The 21,041-nt window shown below is 43.1% G+C and overlaps 1 protein-coding gene across 1 annotated transcript in view; it reads right to left on the bottom strand.

Moving 5' to 3' along the window:
- The window catches only part of LOC142761435 (calpain-13-like), a 132,822-nt gene that overhangs the window by 91,311 nt on the left and 20,470 nt on the right, over nt 1-21,041 (bottom strand). Inside the window, exons 2-4 of the mRNA XM_075864625.1 lie at nt 9,367-9,436; nt 6,624-6,742; nt 2,391-2,524 (exon numbers count right to left, since the gene is read on the bottom strand). Of these exons, the coding sequence (XP_075720740.1) occupies nt 2,391-2,524; nt 6,624-6,742; nt 9,367-9,436 (323 nt within the window). The remainder of the gene's footprint in view (nt 1-2,390; nt 2,525-6,623; nt 6,743-9,366; nt 9,437-21,041) is intronic.

Here is a 21,041-nt window from a genome sequence, read left to right as displayed (position 1 = left end):
CTCTCGCCGACGACTGTCCATCCCAACGACATCTTCGGAACGGGGATGAGGACGCGCTGACCGATGGGCCGGCAACCTGCCGCCCGACCGCCGGGACCCAGACTTCCGACCGGACCTGTTGCCTCGACGTCGCTACAGATCTAGGCGTCCGTCTAGACGATCCTGACGAAGCCTGCCCCCTGGCCGGAACATCACCATGCGGGGCGGCCGTACCTTGTCCTCCAAATCTTCCATCTGATGGGGGAGGGGTGACAGGGAGCCCAGCCTGCGACTCCCTGCTTACCGCCGGACCCCGTCGCGGCCTGGGATTCCTGCCAGGACGCAGGGCCTGGGAAGGGGCGGTCCTCCCAGCTGCCTGGCCTGCAGCGTCCGGGATCGGGCTCCCTCTGCGACGCCGTGTCCGCGGGACTGCCTCCGGACTGAGGCGCTCTGGAGGTCGGGACCGCCGAGAGGGACGGGTCGACCCGGCCTGCGTCGCCGTCACCCCTGGCAACGCTCTCTGCCCGCCCAGCGCAGGAGCGGTTGTTGCCGACTCCCCCCCCGCCGCCATAGCCATGCTCGTGAGGGGGCCGGGGGAGGGGAGCCTGTCCTTTGCAACAGACCCCGAACGCCGTGCCCGACGCGGCGAAACGGCGTCCGGGATCCTCGTTATGGCAGCCACGGTCTCCTCTAGCCATCCGGGACCGTGGTGCACAGCAGCGGCACGCAGCCGCTCTAACATTAAGGCTTCTGCCATCCCTAAAAGCACGGGCAACGGGGGAGCTTACTGTTCTTGTGTTACTCCTCCCGCTGCTTCCGGCTCAATGCCGAGAAACAGCGGGAAGCGCAGTAACGGCCCCCCCGTCCCCCTTAACTCCTCCCCGTCCCTCCTCCAGTTCCTTCCAACTCTCCCTCACCTAATTAACCCTTTCCCTACCAGGACGGTCATGTCGGCTTCCCTTAATCCCTGCGGGCTGCGTCCAGCCTCTTCTGTAACTGTGGAAGCCCCGAGATCAGCTGACTGTCGGAAAAGCACCTTACAAAAGAGTCTAATTCTGAGCCCCCAAGTCCACTTTAAAAACGATCCGACATTATGAATGGAAGGTCATTTAGGGTGCATAAAAAAGTGAAAGCAAAATTCAATTCTGCCCTGCTCCTGTGTCCATTTAACAATATTATTTTTTTTGGACTTGAGTGTTGTCATAGGAATATTGTACAGATTCCAGTGGTCATTTGGATGGTTATTTGGCCCACAAAAACTACTAATAATGGCATATTTTATGTCACTGTGTTGAAACTTTACTTGTCCTGTACTGATCCTGAGTTGCATCGTGTATTATACTCCAGAGCTGCACTCACTATTCTGCTGGTGGAGTCACTGTGCATATACATTACATTACTTATCCTGTACTGATCCTGAGTTATATCCTGTATTATACTCCAGAGCTGTACTCAATAATCTGCTGGTAGAGTCACTGTGTACATAGATTACATTACTTATCCTGTACTGATCCTGAGTTATATCCTGTATTATACTCCAGAGCTGCACTCACTATTCTGCTGGTGGAGTCCCTGTGTACATACATTACATTAATTATCCTGTACTGATCCTGAGTTACATCCTGTATTATACTCCAGAGCTGCACTCACTATTCTGCTGGTGGAGTCACTGTGTACATACATCACATTACTTATCCTGTACTAATCCTACATCATGTTACATCATGTATTACATCATGTATTACACTTCAGAGCCGCAGTCACAATTCTTCAGGATGCTCCCCCAGCAGAATAGTGAGTGCAGCTCTGGAGTATAATACAGGATGTAAGGCTGGGTTCACACGACCATGTTACGTCCGTAAAGGACGGAACGTATTTCGGCCGCAAGTCCCGGACAGAACACACTGCAGGGAGCCGGGCTCCTTGCATCATAGTTATGTGCGACGCTAGGAGTCCCTGCCTCTCCGTGGAACTACTGTCCCGTACTGAAAAAAAGATTACAGTACGGGACAGTTGTCCTGCAGCGAGGAAGGGACTCCTAGCGTCATACATAACTATGATGCTAGGAACCCGGCTCCCTGCAGTGTGTTCGGTCCGGGACTTGCGGCTGAAATACGTTCTGTCCATTACGGACGTAACATGCTCGTGTGAACCCAGCCTAACTCAGGATCAGTACAGGATCAGTAATGTAATGTATGTACACAGTGATTTCACCAGCGGCATAGGGAGTGCAGCTCTGGGGTATAATACAGGATGTAAATCAGGATCATTACAAGATAAGTAATGTATTGTTTATATAAATTGACTCTTCTTTTTTCTAGATTGATTCAATATATAAACTAAAAAAGGTGGACATGTCCTTGAATAATAAAATATATATTAAAAGAAATACATGAAATCATCAGACATACTTAGCATAAGCCTTCTCCAGTAGAGATGGCCAAAACTCATGGCTGATGCGTGGTTGCACTGACAAGTAGCTTCCATTGAGCATAGGCAGCCGATCATCGACAACTACATCCACCCATTCTCCGTACTGCCAGAACTAGGTGAGAAAAACACAAGATACTTACTGCATGATCTAACAATTTGTGGTTTGGGTGATTGTTAATTTCCTTACCATACATGATACTGAGAGCGTCTGGAATCTAGATCCCCAGTTAGACTCCCCTAACGCAGAAGATATGTGTACGTGGCAAAGCATCATGATGCAAATAATTTTGTGACAGCTGTCTATTCCTTAAACTACCCATAATGCCTTATTTATGTATTAGCATTACAGCAGACTAGTAGTGTAGTCTGTAGCGCCCCTATAACAGCAGTCTGGCCGTATATTTAGGAGCTCCCCCTATAATACCAGTCTGTCTGTCTAATCTGGACCTTTCCCTACAGCAGCAGTCTTGCTATGTAGTCTGGACCTCTCCCTTTAACAGTAGTCTGGCTGTGTAGTCTGGACCTCCCCCTATAACAGCGGTCGGGCTGTGTAGTCTGGACCTCCCCCTATAACAGCGGTCGGGCTGTGTAGTCTGGACCTCCCCCTATAACAGCAGTCTGGCTGTGTAGCCTGGACCTCCCTCTATAACAGCAGTCTGGCTGTGTAGTCTGGACCTCCCCCTATAACAGTAGTCTGGCAGTGTAGTCTGGACCTCCCCCTATAACAGTATTCTGGCTGTGTAGTCTGGACCTCCCCCTATAACAGTATTCTGGCTGTGTAGTCTGGACCTCCCCCTATAACAGCGGTCTGGCTGTGTAGTCTGGACCTCCCCCTATAAAAGCAGTTTGGCTGTGTAGCCTGGACCGCCCCCTATAACTGTGGTCTGGCTGTGAGGTCTGGACCTCCCCTTATAACAGTAGTCTGGCTGTGTAGCCTGGACCTCCCCCTATAACAGCAGTCTGGCTGTGTAGTCTGGACCTCCCCCTATAACAGCAGTGTGGATGTGTAATCTGGCCCTCCCCCTATAACAGCAGTCTGGATGTGTAGTCTGGACCTCCCCCTATAACAGCAGTCTGGATGTGTGGTCTGGCCCTCCCCCTATAACAGCAGTCTGGATGTGTAGTCTGGCCCTCCCCCTATAACAGCAGTCTGGATGTGTAGTCTGGCCCTCCCCCTATAACAGCAGTCCGGCTGTGTAGTCTGGATCCCCCCCCTATAACAGTGGTCTGGCTGTGAGTTCTGGACCTCCCCCTATAACAGCAGTCTGGCTGTGTAGCCTGGACCTCCCTCTATAACAGCAGTCTGGCTGTGTAGTCTGGACCTCCCCCTATAACAGTAGTCTGGCAGTGTAGTCTGGACCTCCCCCTATAACAGTAGTATGGCTGTGTAGTCTGGACCTCCCCCTATAACAGCAGTTTGGCTGTGTAGCCTGGACCTCCCCCTATAACAGCAGTCTGGCTGTGTAGTCTGAACCTCCCCCTATAACAGCAGTGTGGATGTGTAATCTGGCCCTCCCCCTATAACAGCAGTCTGGATGTGTAGTCTGGACCTCCCCCTATAACACCAGTCTGGATGTGTGGTCTGGCCCTCCCCCTATAACAGCAGTCTGGATGTGTAGTCTGGCCCTCCCCCTATAACAGCAGTCTGGATGTGTGGTCTGGCCCTCCCCCTATAACAGCAGTCTGGATGTGTCGTCTGGAGCACCTTCTCACTGTTCCTTACTGCCCCTTAGAGCTTTTTCAAAAAGCACTTCAAAGAGCTATACAGCTCTATGTATTTACAATCATTGTTATAGAGGGTCTTCACTTCTACTCTTCTCCATTTCTTGAATGTATCTGGGAGATGGTTTACGTAACTTCATAACGCCCCTGTCAAGTGGAATATTCCCCTGTTTACTCATTGGGTTCTGCTCTTGTATTTTGTACATCGTGTGGAATAGATAATCCGGCCTAATCCAGATGTAAACACAAAGAAAACTCTTTAAGAGACGGGATTAAGAAGGTCTAGAGTCAACAGAGAATGAACGTTACGAGGCTCCAGTGGGTAATATGTCCGCCTCATCACATCAAGTAATAATTGTGATTATTATACAGGAAACTCTACTAATTTTAGATGTGGATTAGGGCCTGTTAACATCAGCATTGTCTTTCCGTTGAGGAGTTCCATCCGAGCATTCTGTCGAGGGAACCCCTCGAAGGAAAGGCAAACGGAAACCATAGCTTCCGTTTACATCAACATTGATCTCACTGGTGACGGATACTTTGCTAATGGTTTACGTAAGTCACCGTTGTGAAAGGGTTCCTTTTTTTTTTACGGAATCAATAGTGCAGTCGACTGTATAGACACCTTTAGATTACCCTTAAAGGGACATTCTTCATACACTGTCGTGAATCGTACCAGTAATGGCATGAGATGTGTCACCATATTGGTGCATGAATTGTGAACTGTGAGCAAATCTTCTTACTCATTAGTCTTCAAAGTGCCGATCAGAAGGCTAGAAGAAGTTGGTCTTAGCTCCATGATTTTTTTTTTTGAGTTCTTTGTTTTTTTTGGAGGCAGGGTTGGATGCGATGGTATCATACGATCCTTCTCTGCTATTCTGAATGGTTGGGACAGGTCACAATGAGGTGGGCATGTGTGACAATCTATTATGTTCTTTGGCTGTTGAGTGTAGGGTACGCCATATTGGTTGTCCCAACTGGATGTCAGATGGGGGGTCGGGGCCCTGCTTTGGACTGCCGTCTATGATCCAGAGAGTGGAGCTACTGTAAAAACATGTCTGCCACATTGGTGGACTCATATACTTCTTGTGAATGGGTGCAGTGTAAGGCTGGGTTCACACGACCTATTTTCAGGCCTAAACGAGGCGTATTATGCCTCGATTTACGCCTGAAAATACGGCTCCAATACGTCGGCAAACATCTGCCCATTCATTTGAATGGGTTTGCCGACGTACTGTGCCGACGACCTGTAATTTACGGGTCGTCGTTTGAAAGCTGTCAAATGATGACGCGTAAAATGACTGCCTCGTCAAAGAAGTGCAGGACACTTATATACATTATATGCAGGACACTTATATACATTATATGCAGGACACTTATATATATTATATGCGGGACACTTATATACATTATATGCAGGGCACTTCTTTGGACGTAATTTGAGCCGTTTTTCATTGAATTAAATGAAGAACAGCTCAAAATTACGGCCGTCAATGACGCCTCGCAAAATGCGAGGAGGAGCAATTACGTCTGAAATGACGGAGCGGTTTTCTCCTGAAAACCGCTCCGGAATTTCAGCCGTAATGGTTGTTAACGTGTGCACATGCCCTAATAATACATCTCAATGAGTGTCAACTCGGGCAGCTGCATCAAGAAAAGTAGTTGTCAATTTAGGACAACCCTTTGTGCTTTTATAAATTCTTGCAAACATAAGAAATAGATTCTGGTTCAACTGGTTCTCATTATGGAAATGGTTTTCAAAGTTAAAAAATTCCAACTTACTGTCAAAAACTTACAAAAACATAATTCTGAATCAACATCTGCAGATTTGGGAATACATTTTGAAGCCCACATGGCCTTGAAAGGGATTATGTGTCATGATTCTGGAATTTAGGGGGGTTTACTAATACGTGGAAACCCCCCTGAGTCATCCATGAGAAGTGGAGTTAAATTATAACATTCTTTCTGCCGCCACTAGAGGGAGTTCACAGCATATGGATTTATTGGGAATTTTAAAAATCCCTATGTAATGATCTCCCCCTAGTGGCGGCTTCAGGCAGCCAGAATTTTATCATGTAACTATAATTATGTGGAGGGAAGCGATGTATAATAAAAACAAGACTCTAAACCCATGTCTCCACAGTAGGCACCAACGGGCTTGAAAACCAACCCCAGTCAAACTAAATTAAATTTGGCACATTTTGAACTGTCTGAAAATTAAATCTAAACCTGTTAGATTTGTGCCAAAATTTGCACATTTTGTACTTATTTTTCCATGTCTACATCTCCTGGGAGACCATGCCCACTTTTCTTGACCCTTTCCAAATTTAGCAAGCGACGAGAAAATGTGACTGCAAATTTGTTGCACGGCAAGATAGTAAAATGGGACTTTTTATAACGTTAGAATTTGACATGTAGATGACATACGAAGCTAATTTTCATTCCAGTTTGAGGAAAAATGGAGTATAACAAAAATATTCCCCTCTTACCCTAAAATGAAATATTCCGGCATACTTGTTCGTGAACTCCTGGTCTTTGGGAAGAACATTTTCCAGAAATTTTCGATGCAAAGTTAAAGACCCGACAGCAGAGAGAACCCAACAGTCTCCTAAAGAGCAAAAGTGTCAATCCACAAATGTCATTGCAGCAAGTAGACATTAAGCTGTGCTTCCTTTACCTTACTGATAAAAATAGTTTTGGCCTTAGGGGGGTGCAATGCCTCGGTTGAAGGGGGTGCTATCAGGAATCGTAATAATACTGGTATAGCAGTATCATTTATACATTGTATAGCACCGTTCTTAGATGACTTTATGTATGGAGCTGTTATATGGTCACGGTATGGTAATATTTACTTGGCATTGTGCGGCGTTGCTACATTGGCACTGTACTGTATATTATTTTGCAGTGTATGGTGATGGTGGCACTGTACAGTATTATTACTTAGACATCATATAACACTGTTATTAAATTGCTTTATTTATGAGGCTGTTATTTGAGCCCTGTATGGCGGAATTTGCTTTTTATGCACTGTACATTATTTTTGCAGTTTGTGGTGGTAGGGCATTTTTTTTAGACAATATTTTGTCACCGTTATTTGGGTATCATCCTGTATGAGAATAATTAGGCACTATAGGGTATAGGTAACTGTATACTGTATATCATAAGGGGAGGTAGGGCACCAAAAGAAGGTATCGCACTGGACACCATCCAACATAAGGCCGGCCCTGGATATAACTAATATTGGTTACAGCTGTAATGTAGAATTTTTATAGATATTAAATATGAAATAACTGTTGGTTGTCCCAAGGTCAGGAGCTTTGAAGTTAATAATAAGAAATCTTATAATGATCTGATGCTATTTTCTTTGACTAATACCAAAGTCTTACCCCTACAAAAATTTTAATGACATGGGCAAAACATCTTCTAAATGGCCCAGAGTCTATGGGCCCCGCTAGGGTGCAAGAATGGCGCAGTATGAGAGAAGCATCCATACAGGTATAGAGTTAGAGCAGATCTGTCATCAGACTATGTTCCCCTATATAAGTGTAGCATAACATGAGGATAGGTCCGCTTTACTACTAGCTAAAAATAGGAGCAACTAAAGAATGCAGGGGACACCTAGTTATGAGTCCGGTGTATTCATGAGGGTAGCACGCCCCCCCCCCCATACGTCACATTGATTCTTTATCTTCATACACAGCAGCCCATTAATCACTGTGAGGAGAGGAGAGGCGGAGGAAGGGGAGAAGAGGCAAGAGAGGTGGGGGAGGAGAAAAGAGGCGGCCGAGGCGGAGGGAGGTGAGGAAATGCGAGATAGGTGGAAGGAGGAGAGAATAGGTGGGAGAAGCGGGGGATAAGGGGAGATGCGGAGGGAGGAGAGTCAGGAGAGGTGGGGGGAGACAAGGAGAGACGGAGGCAGATGAGGAGAGGCGAGAGAGGTGTGGCAGGTGAGGGGAGAGGCGGAGGGAAGAGTGGCAGGAGAGGTGGGCGAGGCGAGGAGAGGCGGAGGGTGGTAAGGAGAGGCGGGGGAGGTGAGGAGAGGAGGGATAGGCAGAGCGAGGTGAGGAGAGGCGGAAGAGATGGAGGGAGGGAGGTGAGCAGAGGTGGGAAAGGGGGAGAGGAGAGGTGGGAGAGATGGAGGGATGCAAGGAGAGGTGGGGAAGGCGCGGAGAGGCGGGAGAGGCAGGGGGAACGCTTTGGTCACTCCTATTAACCCAATGGCACAATATTTTTGTCTAATAGGAGGGTGGACCCATGCCCCTATTATGCTACACTTATATAGGGGAGCAGAGTCTGCTGACAGATCTGCTTTATTTTATAAAATTCATTTCGTTTGTAGGGAGCTCTCGACATAGAATTATACAACGTGTATTAAATTCAATATTTGCTGTATGAATCTGTATGCAGTGAGCTCCCTCTAGTGGTGGCCTCACGTAGGCATAATTTTATCCTTTAACTCTTTGTCTATACAGAAGATTTGGAGCTTTGTATCAGAAAAACAAAGCTGCTATCCGTATAGAATGTTGGACCACTTTAGATGAAATAAAATAAAATGTAACCCTTTACTGCCCTAGACTACCGCAGGTCCTATTAACCCCTTCAAGATCCTAAACCACCATAAATATAAGACATGTTACACTGTGAGGTATTAACCCTTGACTACCCTAGAGTTCCTCAAATATTACTACCATGGCAATGTAGTGGGTCTGCATCATCCTAAGGCTTCGTTCAGATCTGCGTCATGGCTCCGTTCCGACGTTCCGTCTTAGCTTTCCGTCGGAACGGAGCCCTGACTGACACAAACGGAAACCAAAGGTTTCCGCTTCCATCACCATTGCTTTCAATGGTGACGGATCCGGTGCCAACGGTTTCCGTTTGTCTCAGTTGTGCAAGGGTTACGTCATTTTGACTACGCTATTGATTCCGTCAACACGACAGAACCCTTGCACAACTGAGGCAAACGGAAACCGTTGGCACCGGATCCGTCACCATTGAAATCAATGCACCTATGCTTCCCGTTTGTGTTAGTCGGGGCTCCGTTCAGATGGAACGTCGGCACGGAACCATGGTGCAGATGTGAACGAAGCCTAAGCTGTAGATTTAATGTATTGCTTTTTTTTTATTTATATCATTATTTCTTTCCATTCATTAGCAGAAATAATTATTTTATTATTATTATTATTTTATTATTATTTTTTTATTATTATAAGCAGAACCATCAAATATTCTTACCTATTTCTCCTTGCACAATGTCAAATATGCTAGCACCATCAACCAGAAAACGAGCATCTCTTTGAAGCTCCTGATATAAAAAAAAAAAGATGAAAATGTTGGAGGTGAGAAAACACCATTTGAATAATGTACAGATGTAGCAGAGCTGAGTTTGTCATTTCACTCAAATTCATCTCAATATCTTGATTTATTAGCTGTGGCTTTTCAAAGGACTGCAGGTACATACAGTATATACACTATATGGCCAAAAGTATGTGGACACCCTTTCTAATGATTGAATTCAGGTGTTTCAGCCACAACCTTCGCAAACAGGTGCATAAAATCAAGCACACAGTCATGTAATCTTTATAAACAAACAATGCTATGGGTCATACTGAAGAACTCAGTGACTTTCCAAGTGGCACTATCGTAGGATGCCACCTTTACCACAAGTCAGTTTGTGAAATTTCTGCCCCAGTCAACTGTAAGGGTATGTTCACACGGCAGCCTCCGTTACGGCTGAAATGACGGAGCTTGACGTAAAAAAAATGACCGTCGGCACAGAACATCGTAAAGCCCATTCAAATCAATGGGCAGATGTTTGCTGCCGCTTTGGAGCCGTATTTTTTGGACGTAATTCGGGGCTAAAACGCTCGAATTACGTCCATAAATAGGGTGTGTGAACCCAGCCTTAAGATCCCCATGCACAATGCCAAGTGGCGGCTAGAGTGGTGTAAAGCACGTCGTCACAGGACTCTGGAGCAGCGAGTTCTCTGGAGTGATGAATCACGGTTCACTCTCTGGAAGTCTGATGGAGAAATCTGGGTTTGGCGGATGCCGTTACCTATCAGAATACATAGTGACTACTGTAACATTTGGTGGAGGAGCGGTAATGGTCGGGGGCAATTTTTCAGGGTTTGGCCCCGAATTTTCAGTAAAGGGTTAATGTTAAAGCATACAAAGAGAGTTTACACAATTGTGCACACAGCGAGCTCCAAAATTACATGGGGTGACAAGTTTGTTGTGGAGGAACTCGAGTGGCCGCCCTGACTTCAAAACCATACAACACCTTTGGGATGAATTGGAATGTTGATTGTGAGCCAGACCCCCTCTCCCAACATCCGTCCTGGGCACAAATTCCCACAGACACACCAAAATCTTGTGGAAAATCATCCCAAAAGAATGGGGGGCTGTTGTATTCGCAAAAGGGGCCCAAAACCATATTTAAAGCAATAGTTTTGGAATGGGATGACCATATAGGTGTGATGGTCAGGTGTCCACATACTTTTGACCATATTGTGTGTATAGTTTTAACTAAGTGTACTGTATACTTGATATACCACTTTTCTCATACACTGCATCTTTGAAGGTTTTTTTTTTATAAGAAAAACAATAAAAACATACAGAAAACATGATCCTGCATTTAACCTCCATTCTTTACACTGCAAACTGCATTCAGAAATAAGATTTGTTACAAACTTACAATATCATTATTAAAGTTCCCAGGGGTCAGCAATATTGGAGATAGACACTTTCTTCCAGTATTGTTTGGATAGACGTTGCAACAGGGTGTGTGCTTTATGGCAGCTGCAATGAATGGCAATCAATGGTCAGAACAGTGTCATAGATCATGTAGTGACCGGGGAGCTGCATACAGAGCTGTATCAGTGTGCGTATAGTGTTAGTTTCCTGCCTTATCCAGGCCTCCAGCAGAGTAATAGAGCTATCATTAACTCCCCCACCTTCTATTGATAATGAGATGACTCTGCTCATTTGTCCCAGTATATACAGCAAAGCTAAGTGAGCTACAGAAAACAGGAAATGACAGCCTATTGTGTGTGCTCTAGTGGTCATTGTGCAAACTACAATATTACAAGATGTGGATAAGTAGCTGGATCCGCATGTAATCGATCACATCTAAGTAATGAACTTAGATGTGATCGGTTTTCAGCTCGATCCTGAGTCCCGCGGACATGACGGATACAGGTTTCAGTGCTAGACATGGATGCTCTGTATACAGGATACAAAGCAGCTGTATCTCAATAAGTAAAAATATTTTTTAATAAAAAGTAATTAGAAAGTTGCACAAAACACACCGATAAACAATTTTATGGAGAAAAAAAAATCTCTTTAGAAGCTTTACATAGCGTTTAAGGGAGCCGTTTGAATAGGAGGAAGCTGTAATACTGTGCTCCACCACTATGAAGGTGGCGCTGTTGTTCAGTATGGAGCTGTGTTATAAATGAAGGGGAAGCAGCGTACACCGGACCACCGTGACCCTTCAAACAGCTCATCGTGGGGGGTGCCGATAGTCAAACCTCCACCATTAAGATATTGATGGCCAATTTTATTTCACTACACAACCCTTAATGACCAGCCTATTTTAAAGAGGCTCTGTCACCACATTATAGGTGCCCTGTCTCCTACATAAGGAGATCGCCGCTGTGATGTAGGTGACAGTAATGCTTTTTATTTAATAAAACGATCTGTTTTCACCACTTTATTAGCGATTTTAGATTTATGCTAATGAGTTGCTTAATGCCCCAGTGGGCGTGTTTGTACTTTAGACCAAGTGGGCGTTGTACAGGGGAGTGTATGACGCTGACCAATCAGCGTCATGCACTCCTCTCCATTCATTTACTCAGCGCATAGTGATCCTGCTAGATCCTTATGTGCTGTCTTATACTAACACATTAACGATACTGAAGTGTTTAGACAGTGAATAGACATTCCACGGGATGTCTATTCACAATCCCTGCACTTCGTTACTGTTTCTATGGTAGTTACAGCAGATCAAGCGTAATCTCGTTGTAACCTGTCATTTACCGCGTAATCTTGCGAGATCACGCTTCCTCTGTGGTAACTACCACAGACAGAGTAACGAAGTGCAGAGATTGTGAATAGACATCCCGTGGAATGTCTATTCACTGTCTAAACACTTCAGTATTGTTAATGTGTCAGTATAAGACAGCACATAAGGACCTAACAGTATCCCTATGTGCTGAGTAAATGAATGGAGAGGAGTGTATGACGCTGATTGGTCACTGATTGGTCAGCGTCATACACTCCTCTGTACAACGCCCACTTGGTCTAAAGTAAAAACACGCCCACTTGGGCATTAAGCAACTCATTAGCATAAATCTAAAATCGCTAATAAAGTATGTATGAGATAGGGCACTTATAATGTGGTGAGAGCCTCTTTAAACCTCGATGACCAAGCTATTTTTTAAGCTTTTCCATCGTCGCATTCAAAGAGCTATAACTTTTTTATTTTTGCATTGACCTAGTCGTATAGTGACTTGTTTTTTGCGAAACAAGTTGTATTTTTTATTAGCAGCATTTTGGGATACATATAATGTATTGATTAACTTTTATTGCGGCGATACCATAATTATATAGGTTTTATGTTTTTATGTTTTACTACTTTTACACAGTAAAAACACTTTTATTTTTTCAAAATTGTGTTTTTGTGTCTCCATATCTGAAGAGCCATAACTTTTTTATATTTCTGTCGATGCAGCTGTATGAGGGATTTTCTTTTGCAGGACACCTTGTGGTTTCTATCAGTACCATTTTGGAGTACATGCCACTTTTTGATCATTTATCACATTTTTTTGAGGGCAGGATGAACAAAAAAACAGCAATTCTGACATTGTTTTTTATTTTATTTCTTACGGCGTTCCCCGAGTGGGTTAAAATATGTCATAACTTTATAGTTGGGGTCGTTACGGACGCGGCGATACCAAATATGTGTAACTTTTTAACTTTTTTTTCTCATAATAAAGCATTTTGTAAGGGGAAAAAGTGGGTTTTTATTTTTTTTATTTATTAATAACTTTTTAAACTTTTACTTTTTAGCTCGATCCACTAGGTGACCTCAGTATACGATCATCCGATCGCTTTTATAATACACTGCAATACTTCTGTATTGCAGTGTATTACTGCCTGTCTGTTTACAACAGACAGGCATCTGCTAGGCCATGCCAGAGGCATCCACTACAGTCAGACCTTTATTAGGCCCCCGGCTGCCACAGAAGACACTGGCACCCTGCAATCTCATAGCAGGGTGCCAGTGGGGTGAGAGAGGGAGCTCCCTCCCTCTCCCCAAAACCTCTTAGATGCCGCACGCGCTATTGAGCGCTGCATTTAAGGGGTTAAACGGGCGGATTTCGATCCACCTGTTCGAGCAGCGCTGCCCCAAGTTCTCAGCTACCTCCGGTAGCTGAGAACAGGGGGTTTTAACTGCTCCCGGCGGTGCAGCTTTATTCAGATGCAGCGCTGTGAAAAGGCGTATTGGCGGTCACTAACGGGTTATAAGTGAATATTCCAAGACAGGCTTGACGGTATTAAAATCTCTGGTACCCTAGTGTGGTTTAGGGATGAATATTTTTGTCTTTAGTGGTCTTTGTGGGTGAAGGAGATAATGGTAATAATAGCCCTGGTGGTCTAGGGTAGTAAAGAGGTTTGTCCCTTCAATGGACATCTAACTAAGGATTCCATACACACGTACATCCATGAAGTGATGACTGGAGTACTCCGCCGCAGCGCTACATTACCGACATTCTCCCGTTACATTAGATTTTTAGATTCAGGATATATCACAATAACCGCAGATTGTAATCTGTTTCTCTCAATTACAGTGGAGATTTTCATCAGTGTCTTATTCAGAGGTGAAGTGATTATTTCATTTGGTTCCTTTGAGAAGCCGCTTTTATCTAATCACTGAACTGTACTCGACGTTCTTCTTCAACGAGTCTCAAGGAACTGATAAAATAACACTTCTGATTAACAACTTTGCCGGAGTAACTTTTACTTTTACACATCGTGTCTGATTTTAAGAAGATCTGCAGAACCTCATAAAGATAAGAAACCTACACTATTATGGGCCAAACGTCTGTGGACAGCAAGGATGATTGAGTTCCGGTGTTTCAGCCACATCTATTGAAAACAAATTCATAAAATCAAGCACACAGCCATGTAATATCCATAGACAAACATTGCTAGTAGTAGGGGTTTGCACTGAAGAGATCAGTGACTTTACACGTGGCACTGTTATAGGATGCCACCTTTGAAATTTCCATTCTGCTAGATCTGCCCCGATCTCCTGCGTTATTACTATCTGCGAGATCTGACCCGGTCACCTGTAAGTGTTATTATTATCTGTTAGATCTGCCCTGGTCACCTGTAAGTGTTATTATTATCTGCTAGATCTGCCCCGGTCACCTGTAAGTGTTATTATCTGCCAGATCTGCCCCAGTGACCTGTAAGTGTTATTATTATCATCAGCTAGAATCTCCCCCGGTCACATGAAAGTGTTATTATTATCTGCCAGATCTGCCCCAGTCACCTGTAAGTGTTATTATGTACTAGATCTCCCCCGGTCACCTGTAAGTGTTATTATTATCTGCTAGATCTGCCCCAGTCATCTGTAAGTGTTATTATTATCTGCTATATCTGACCCATCATCTGTAAGTGTTATTATTATCCGTTAGATCTACCCCAGTCACCTGTGTCATTATTAGCTGCCAGATTGGCTCTGCTCACCTATATGTGTTATTATTATCTGCTAGATCTGCCCCAGTCACCTGTAAGTGTTATTATTATCTGCTAGATCTGTCCCAGTCACTGGTAAGTGTTATTATCTGCTAGATCTGTCCCAGTCACTGGTAAGTGTTATTATTATCTGCTAGATCTGCCCCGGTCACTTGTAGGTGTTATTATTATCTGCTAGCTCTGCCCCAGTCACCTGTAAGTGTTATTATTATCTATTAGATCTGCCCCAGTCACCTGTAAGTTTTATTATTGTGAAGTGGAAGCATCTAGAAGTAACAACAGCTCAGCCTTGAAGGGGTAGAGCATAAAAAATTAAAAAGCAGAGCTGCTGAGTACAGAAGCGTGTGGCACATAAAGTCGCCTATCCTCTGTTGTATAACTCACTATAGAAATCATCTATAAACTCTATTTCTGTGCATCCAGAAATGGTATTTGTTGCACACAAGCCTAAGATCACCATGCACAATGGCAAGTGTCGGCTGGAGAAGTGTTAAGCACTGGACTCTGGAGCTTCATTGTAGTTTATTACTCTTTACTATCTACTATACAAGTTGCACTATGCACTGTGTATACCAAGAACTGCATTAAAGAAATACTCCTGACAAAACTGATGCACTGTGTTATGTATATTGTAGTGCCTGAGAGGGTGCCGCATGACGCAGGGATTGGTATGACTCTGCTATGGAGCCCACCATCACAATCTTTAATTATACGTACATCCAAAGACGCTTCAGGGTATCCACTGGCTTCTTTTCCTAAATTTTTTTTATCATTTTGCATTGGCACCCTGTGACTGCTTGGAACCTTGGACTTTGTACACCCCAGGAGTGCACTCAAGAGCATGGACTTTTAAAAACCTGGGCTGATTATAGTGGTATATTTTTAGGATTTGAAGAGTCCCATACAATGTCCACCTAAAATTGCATTATAGTGCCATACAGTAAACATATAACATACAGTGCACAAATAATATTGCTATATCATACCTCCCAATCGTCCCGGATTCAGCAAAACGGTCCCGGATTTCAGGTGGTGCCCCGCTGTCCCGAGTGGCCGGAGTTATTTCCCGCTGTCGACTGTGTCTGCGTCCACAGTTGAGCCCAATGCTGAAGCAGGGAACCATCCGCTCCCTACTTCAGAATTAAATCAGAGCAGATGGAGCTCCCCTGGCACAGCACTACTTCAAGAGCTGTGCTTGGGGAAGCCCTTGACGTCACTGTCCATATATGGACATTGACGTCAGGGGCTCCTCCTGGAGCGGAATCCCTGGCCAGATCATCGGCAATGGGGATTCCGCTCAAGGATTAGCCACTGACATCACTGCGCCCAGCATCGGTTGTCCCTCTTTGTGATTTGAGGTATGGCTATATAATGCTTAAATATAAATGTTATACATCAGGTACCATGATATATGTTTAGTCAGTAGTTGGCAGTATGGTAATTGCCCCTTTTACCCTATTGGTCATGTTCAAAATTTTTACCTTATATTGTAAATAAAAGTATTTGCTGATCCTTCAATATAAAATTTCTAACTCGTCCCGTCTATGTATTTAAGATCTGGTTCAACTATTATACAGCCATTTTTTTTTTGTTACATTTCATTAGTATACAATTCCACATTGAAATAAATTAAATAGTTCACACACTATTAACTTCATTCCAAATACCCCTGGAAAGTGAAAAGACTATAAAAAAATAATTCTCTGATTCATGCTTAAAAACACACACAAAATGGAAAAGTGTAGATCATTTTACAGAGCATTAATTCCTGTAATCCAGCCCGAGGCGCATTAAAGGTACATTCTTCTTAATATCATTTATAGCCTGCAGTCCCACAGAAAAGAAGAAAAGTCTCTCACGGATTGTACCCGGTAATCGTGCAATACAATCTATAGAGTAACACGGGAAGAAACCAAGTCAGAAGGATTTCTATTTCAATATTAATTTACTGCAAATTCAACCTGGGAGATTGAAAAAAATCTGAAACCGAAATAATATAATAGGTATATACAGTCAAACCTAAGTTATACAGTAAATACATTGTAAACAATAGATTTTGCCCAATACAAATTTATACAATTCAAACGTTACTCTCATCATGATTAAAGATGAAGCAAAGATTATTATAGTCTTTAAATTCTGGGAAGAGCATTCTTATGTTATGTATGTTGCCCCCTACTGGACAATCTACTCCTTTGTACAAAAATATAATCACTATAAGGGCATGCCCAGACGTGGCAGAGTTCTTCCGCCACTGTCCGCATCAATGGCGCACAGAATCTGCGTTGCAGATTCTGTTGCGGCTCTGCCTAAAATGGGCATTAAATTGATGCGGACTGGGCGTTGCATATTGTGGGGGAGAAGGGACAGCCCTTTCCCTAGTAAAAGTAAAAATAAATTCATACTTACCCGGCCGTTGTCTTGGTGACGCGTCCCTCTTTGGGCATCCAGCCCGACCTCCCTGGATGACGCGGCAGTCCATGTGACCGCTGCAGCCTGTGATTGGCCTGTGATTGGCTGCAGCCTGTGACTGGCCTGTGATTGGCTACAGCCTGTGATTGGCCTGTGATTGGCTGCAGCCGTCACTTAGACTGAAACGTCATCCTGGGAGGCCGGACTGGAGGAAGAAGCAGGGAGTTCTCGGTAAGTATGAACTTCTATTATTTTTACAGGTTGAGGTATATTGTGATCAGAAGTCACTGTCCAGGGTGCAGAAACAGTTACTGCCGATCGTTTAACTCTTTCAGCACCCTGGACAGTGACTATTTACTGACGTCGCCTAGCAACGCTCCCGTAATTACGGGTGCACACACGTAGACACCCGTAATTACGGGAGCCCCATTGACTTCCTCAGTCTGGCTGTAGACCTAGAAATACATAGGTCCAGCCAGAATGAAGAAATGTCATGTTCATAAAACAAATACGCTCCGCAGCACACATAACATCTGTGGACTTCATTGCGGAATTTTGACTCTCCATTGAAGTCAATGGAGAAATTCCGCAATGAGTCCCGCACCAGTCCGCAACACGTCCGCAACAACCATTGTATGCTGCGGACACCAAATTCCACACCGCAGCCTATGCTCCACAGCGGAATTGTCCGCAACGTGTAAACGAACCCAACCACAAAGCTGTGGAAGGCAATGGAGTATGTGTACGCTGCGGATTTCCGCTGCGGACTGTCCGCAGCGGAATTCCAGAGTAATTACGCCACGTCTGGTCATGCCCTTATACTGCCCCCTATATACAAGAATATAACTACTATAATACTGCCCCTATATACAAGAATATAACTACAATAATACTGCCCCCTATATACAAGAATATAACTACTATAATACAGCCCCTATATACAAGAATATAACTACTATAATACTGCCCCCTATATACAAGAATATAACTACTATAATACTGCCCCTATATACAAGAATATAGCTACTATAATACTGCCCCCTATATACAAGAATATAACTACTATAATACTGCCCCTATATACAAGAATATAACTACTATAATACTGCTCCTATATAGAAGAATATAACTACAATAATGCCCCTATATACAAGAATATAACTACTATAATACTGCCCCTATATACAAGAATAGAACTACTATAATACTGCCCCTATATACAAGAATAGAACTACTATAATACTGCCCCTATATACAAGAATATAACTACTATAATACTGCCCCTATATAAAAGAATATAACTACTATAATACTGCCTCTATATACAAGAATGTAAGTACTATAATACTGCCCCTATATACAAGAATATAACTAAAATACTGCCCCTATATACAAGAATATAACTACTATAATAATGTCCCCTATATACAAGAATAGAACTACTATAATACTGCCCCCTATATACAAGAATATAACTACTATAATACTGCTGCTATATACAAGAATATAACTACTATAATACTGCCCCTATATACAAGAATAGAACTACTACAATACTGCCTCTATATACAAGAATATAACTACTATAATACTGCCCCTATATACAAGAATATAACTACTATAATACTGCCTCTATATACAAGAATGTAAGTACTATAATACTGCCCCTATATACAAGAATATAACTACTATAATACTGCTCCTATATACAAGAATATAACTACTATAATACTGCCTCCTATATACAAGAATATAACTACTGTAATACTGCCCCTATATACAAGAATATAACTACTATAATACTGCCCCTATATACAAGATTATAACTACTATAATAATGCCCCCTATATACAAGAATATAACTACTATAATACTGCCTCCTATATACAAGAATATAACTACTATAATACTGCCCCCTATATACAACAATATAACTACTATAATACTGCCCCTATATACAAGAATATAACTACTATAATACTGCTATATATACAAGAATATAACTACTATAATACAGCCGCTATATACAAGAATATAACTACTATAATACTACCCCTATATACAAGAATATAACTACTATAATACTGCTCCCTATATACAAGAATATAACTACTATAATACTGCCCCTATATACAAGAATATAACTACTATAATACTACCCCTATATACAAGAATATAACTACTATAATACTGCTCCCTATATACAAGAATATAACTACTATAATACTGCCCCTATATACAAGAATATAACTACTATAATACTGTCCCTATATACAAGAATATAACTACTATAATACTGCTCCCTATATACAAGAATATAACTACTATAATACTGTCCCTATATACAAGAATATAACTACTATAATACTGCCCCCTATATACAAGAATATATCTACTATAATACTACCCCCTATATACAAGAATATAACTACTATAATACTGCCTCTATATACTAGAATATAACTACTATAATACTGCTCCCTATATACAAGAATATAACTACTATAATTATCTTTTTTATTTGAAAACTTGCAACAAAATATTACAATACCTTTGCAATACACTCATAACAGATAAAGAAAATAAACATTTGTCTCTTAATAACATCACAATCATTAAACAAACCATAATATATGAATATTGCTCCAGTATCAACTATTTTTCATGATATTATTCTAGACAGTATTACAGGAGAGTTCTTCTTTATTGGTGACCGGGCAGCATCGCGCACACCACAGAGGGTACACGGTCACCCCATTTATAACATATAGTGAACCTCTATGATATAAACTGAGTTCGGGCTAGAAGTCTCCATACAGCAGCTGAGAGTTTCACTGTCCCACTAGATGTGGTGACTGCAGGGACACAGCAGGGACATTACTCTGTAGATAAGTCTCTTGTATAAAGAGGACATTGGGTTTGTCGCCAGACAGACGCTGGAATATCGCCCGCCGCCTGCTCCTATTCTTCACATTAATAGAGGTGATTTTCAGCCTCTTCTTGGTTACAGATCTTTCCTACTTTTTTTTTCCCCCTTCCACTACTATGTCCCGTTACACCCCATCTTTTGGTGGACATTGGGGGGTCAGCATCTTCATCCTGAGGTTCATCATCTGGGTTGTGTGAGGAGACTTGCTCCATCTCTGCTTCTTCTTCCTGTTCATCTTCCCCCAGTGCACAGTAACGTCCCCCAGTTATCGCCAGCACTGGAGACTCCGGTTATTTCTTTGCAGCAGTGATTTTTTTCCTAGAAGAATCATCTGTTTTACTTCTCCTTTTAACCGTCTGAAATCCCTCCTCATCCATACTGGTCGCTGCGGCTGGATCAGCTGGTTTTTTACTGGTCGCTGCGGTTAGATCAGCTGGTTTTTTACTGGTCGCTGCGCCTGGATCAGCTGGTTTTTTACTGGCTGCTGCGGCTGGATCAGCTGGTTTTTTACTGGTCGCTGCGGCTGGATCAGCTGGTTCCTTACTGGTCGCTGCGGCTGGCTCAGCTGGCTCCTTACTGGTGTTGGGCAGATGTTTAGATGTTTTGGTGACAGAGTGACTGGGTATTTTGCTTTTAGCATGACCTCTATTTTCAGTGGCTGGTGACACTTGTGCAGCATCCACAGATAGGACATTCGTCTCTGGAGCAGGGTCTCTGGTACTTCGGCTCACATCCTCGCTGGGACTTCCAGGTTCTGGGGTTGTATCTACACATATGGAGACATCCTCCTGCTCTTCTTCCA

The sequence above is a fragment of the Rhinoderma darwinii genome, chromosome 4 (assembly GCF_050947455.1).
Source record: "Rhinoderma darwinii isolate aRhiDar2 chromosome 4, aRhiDar2.hap1, whole genome shotgun sequence".
NCBI lineage: Eukaryota > Metazoa > Chordata > Amphibia > Anura > Rhinodermatidae > Rhinoderma > Rhinoderma darwinii.
Note: the sequence above shows the minus strand (reverse complement) of the source record. Positions and strands in the feature narration are given on the sequence as shown.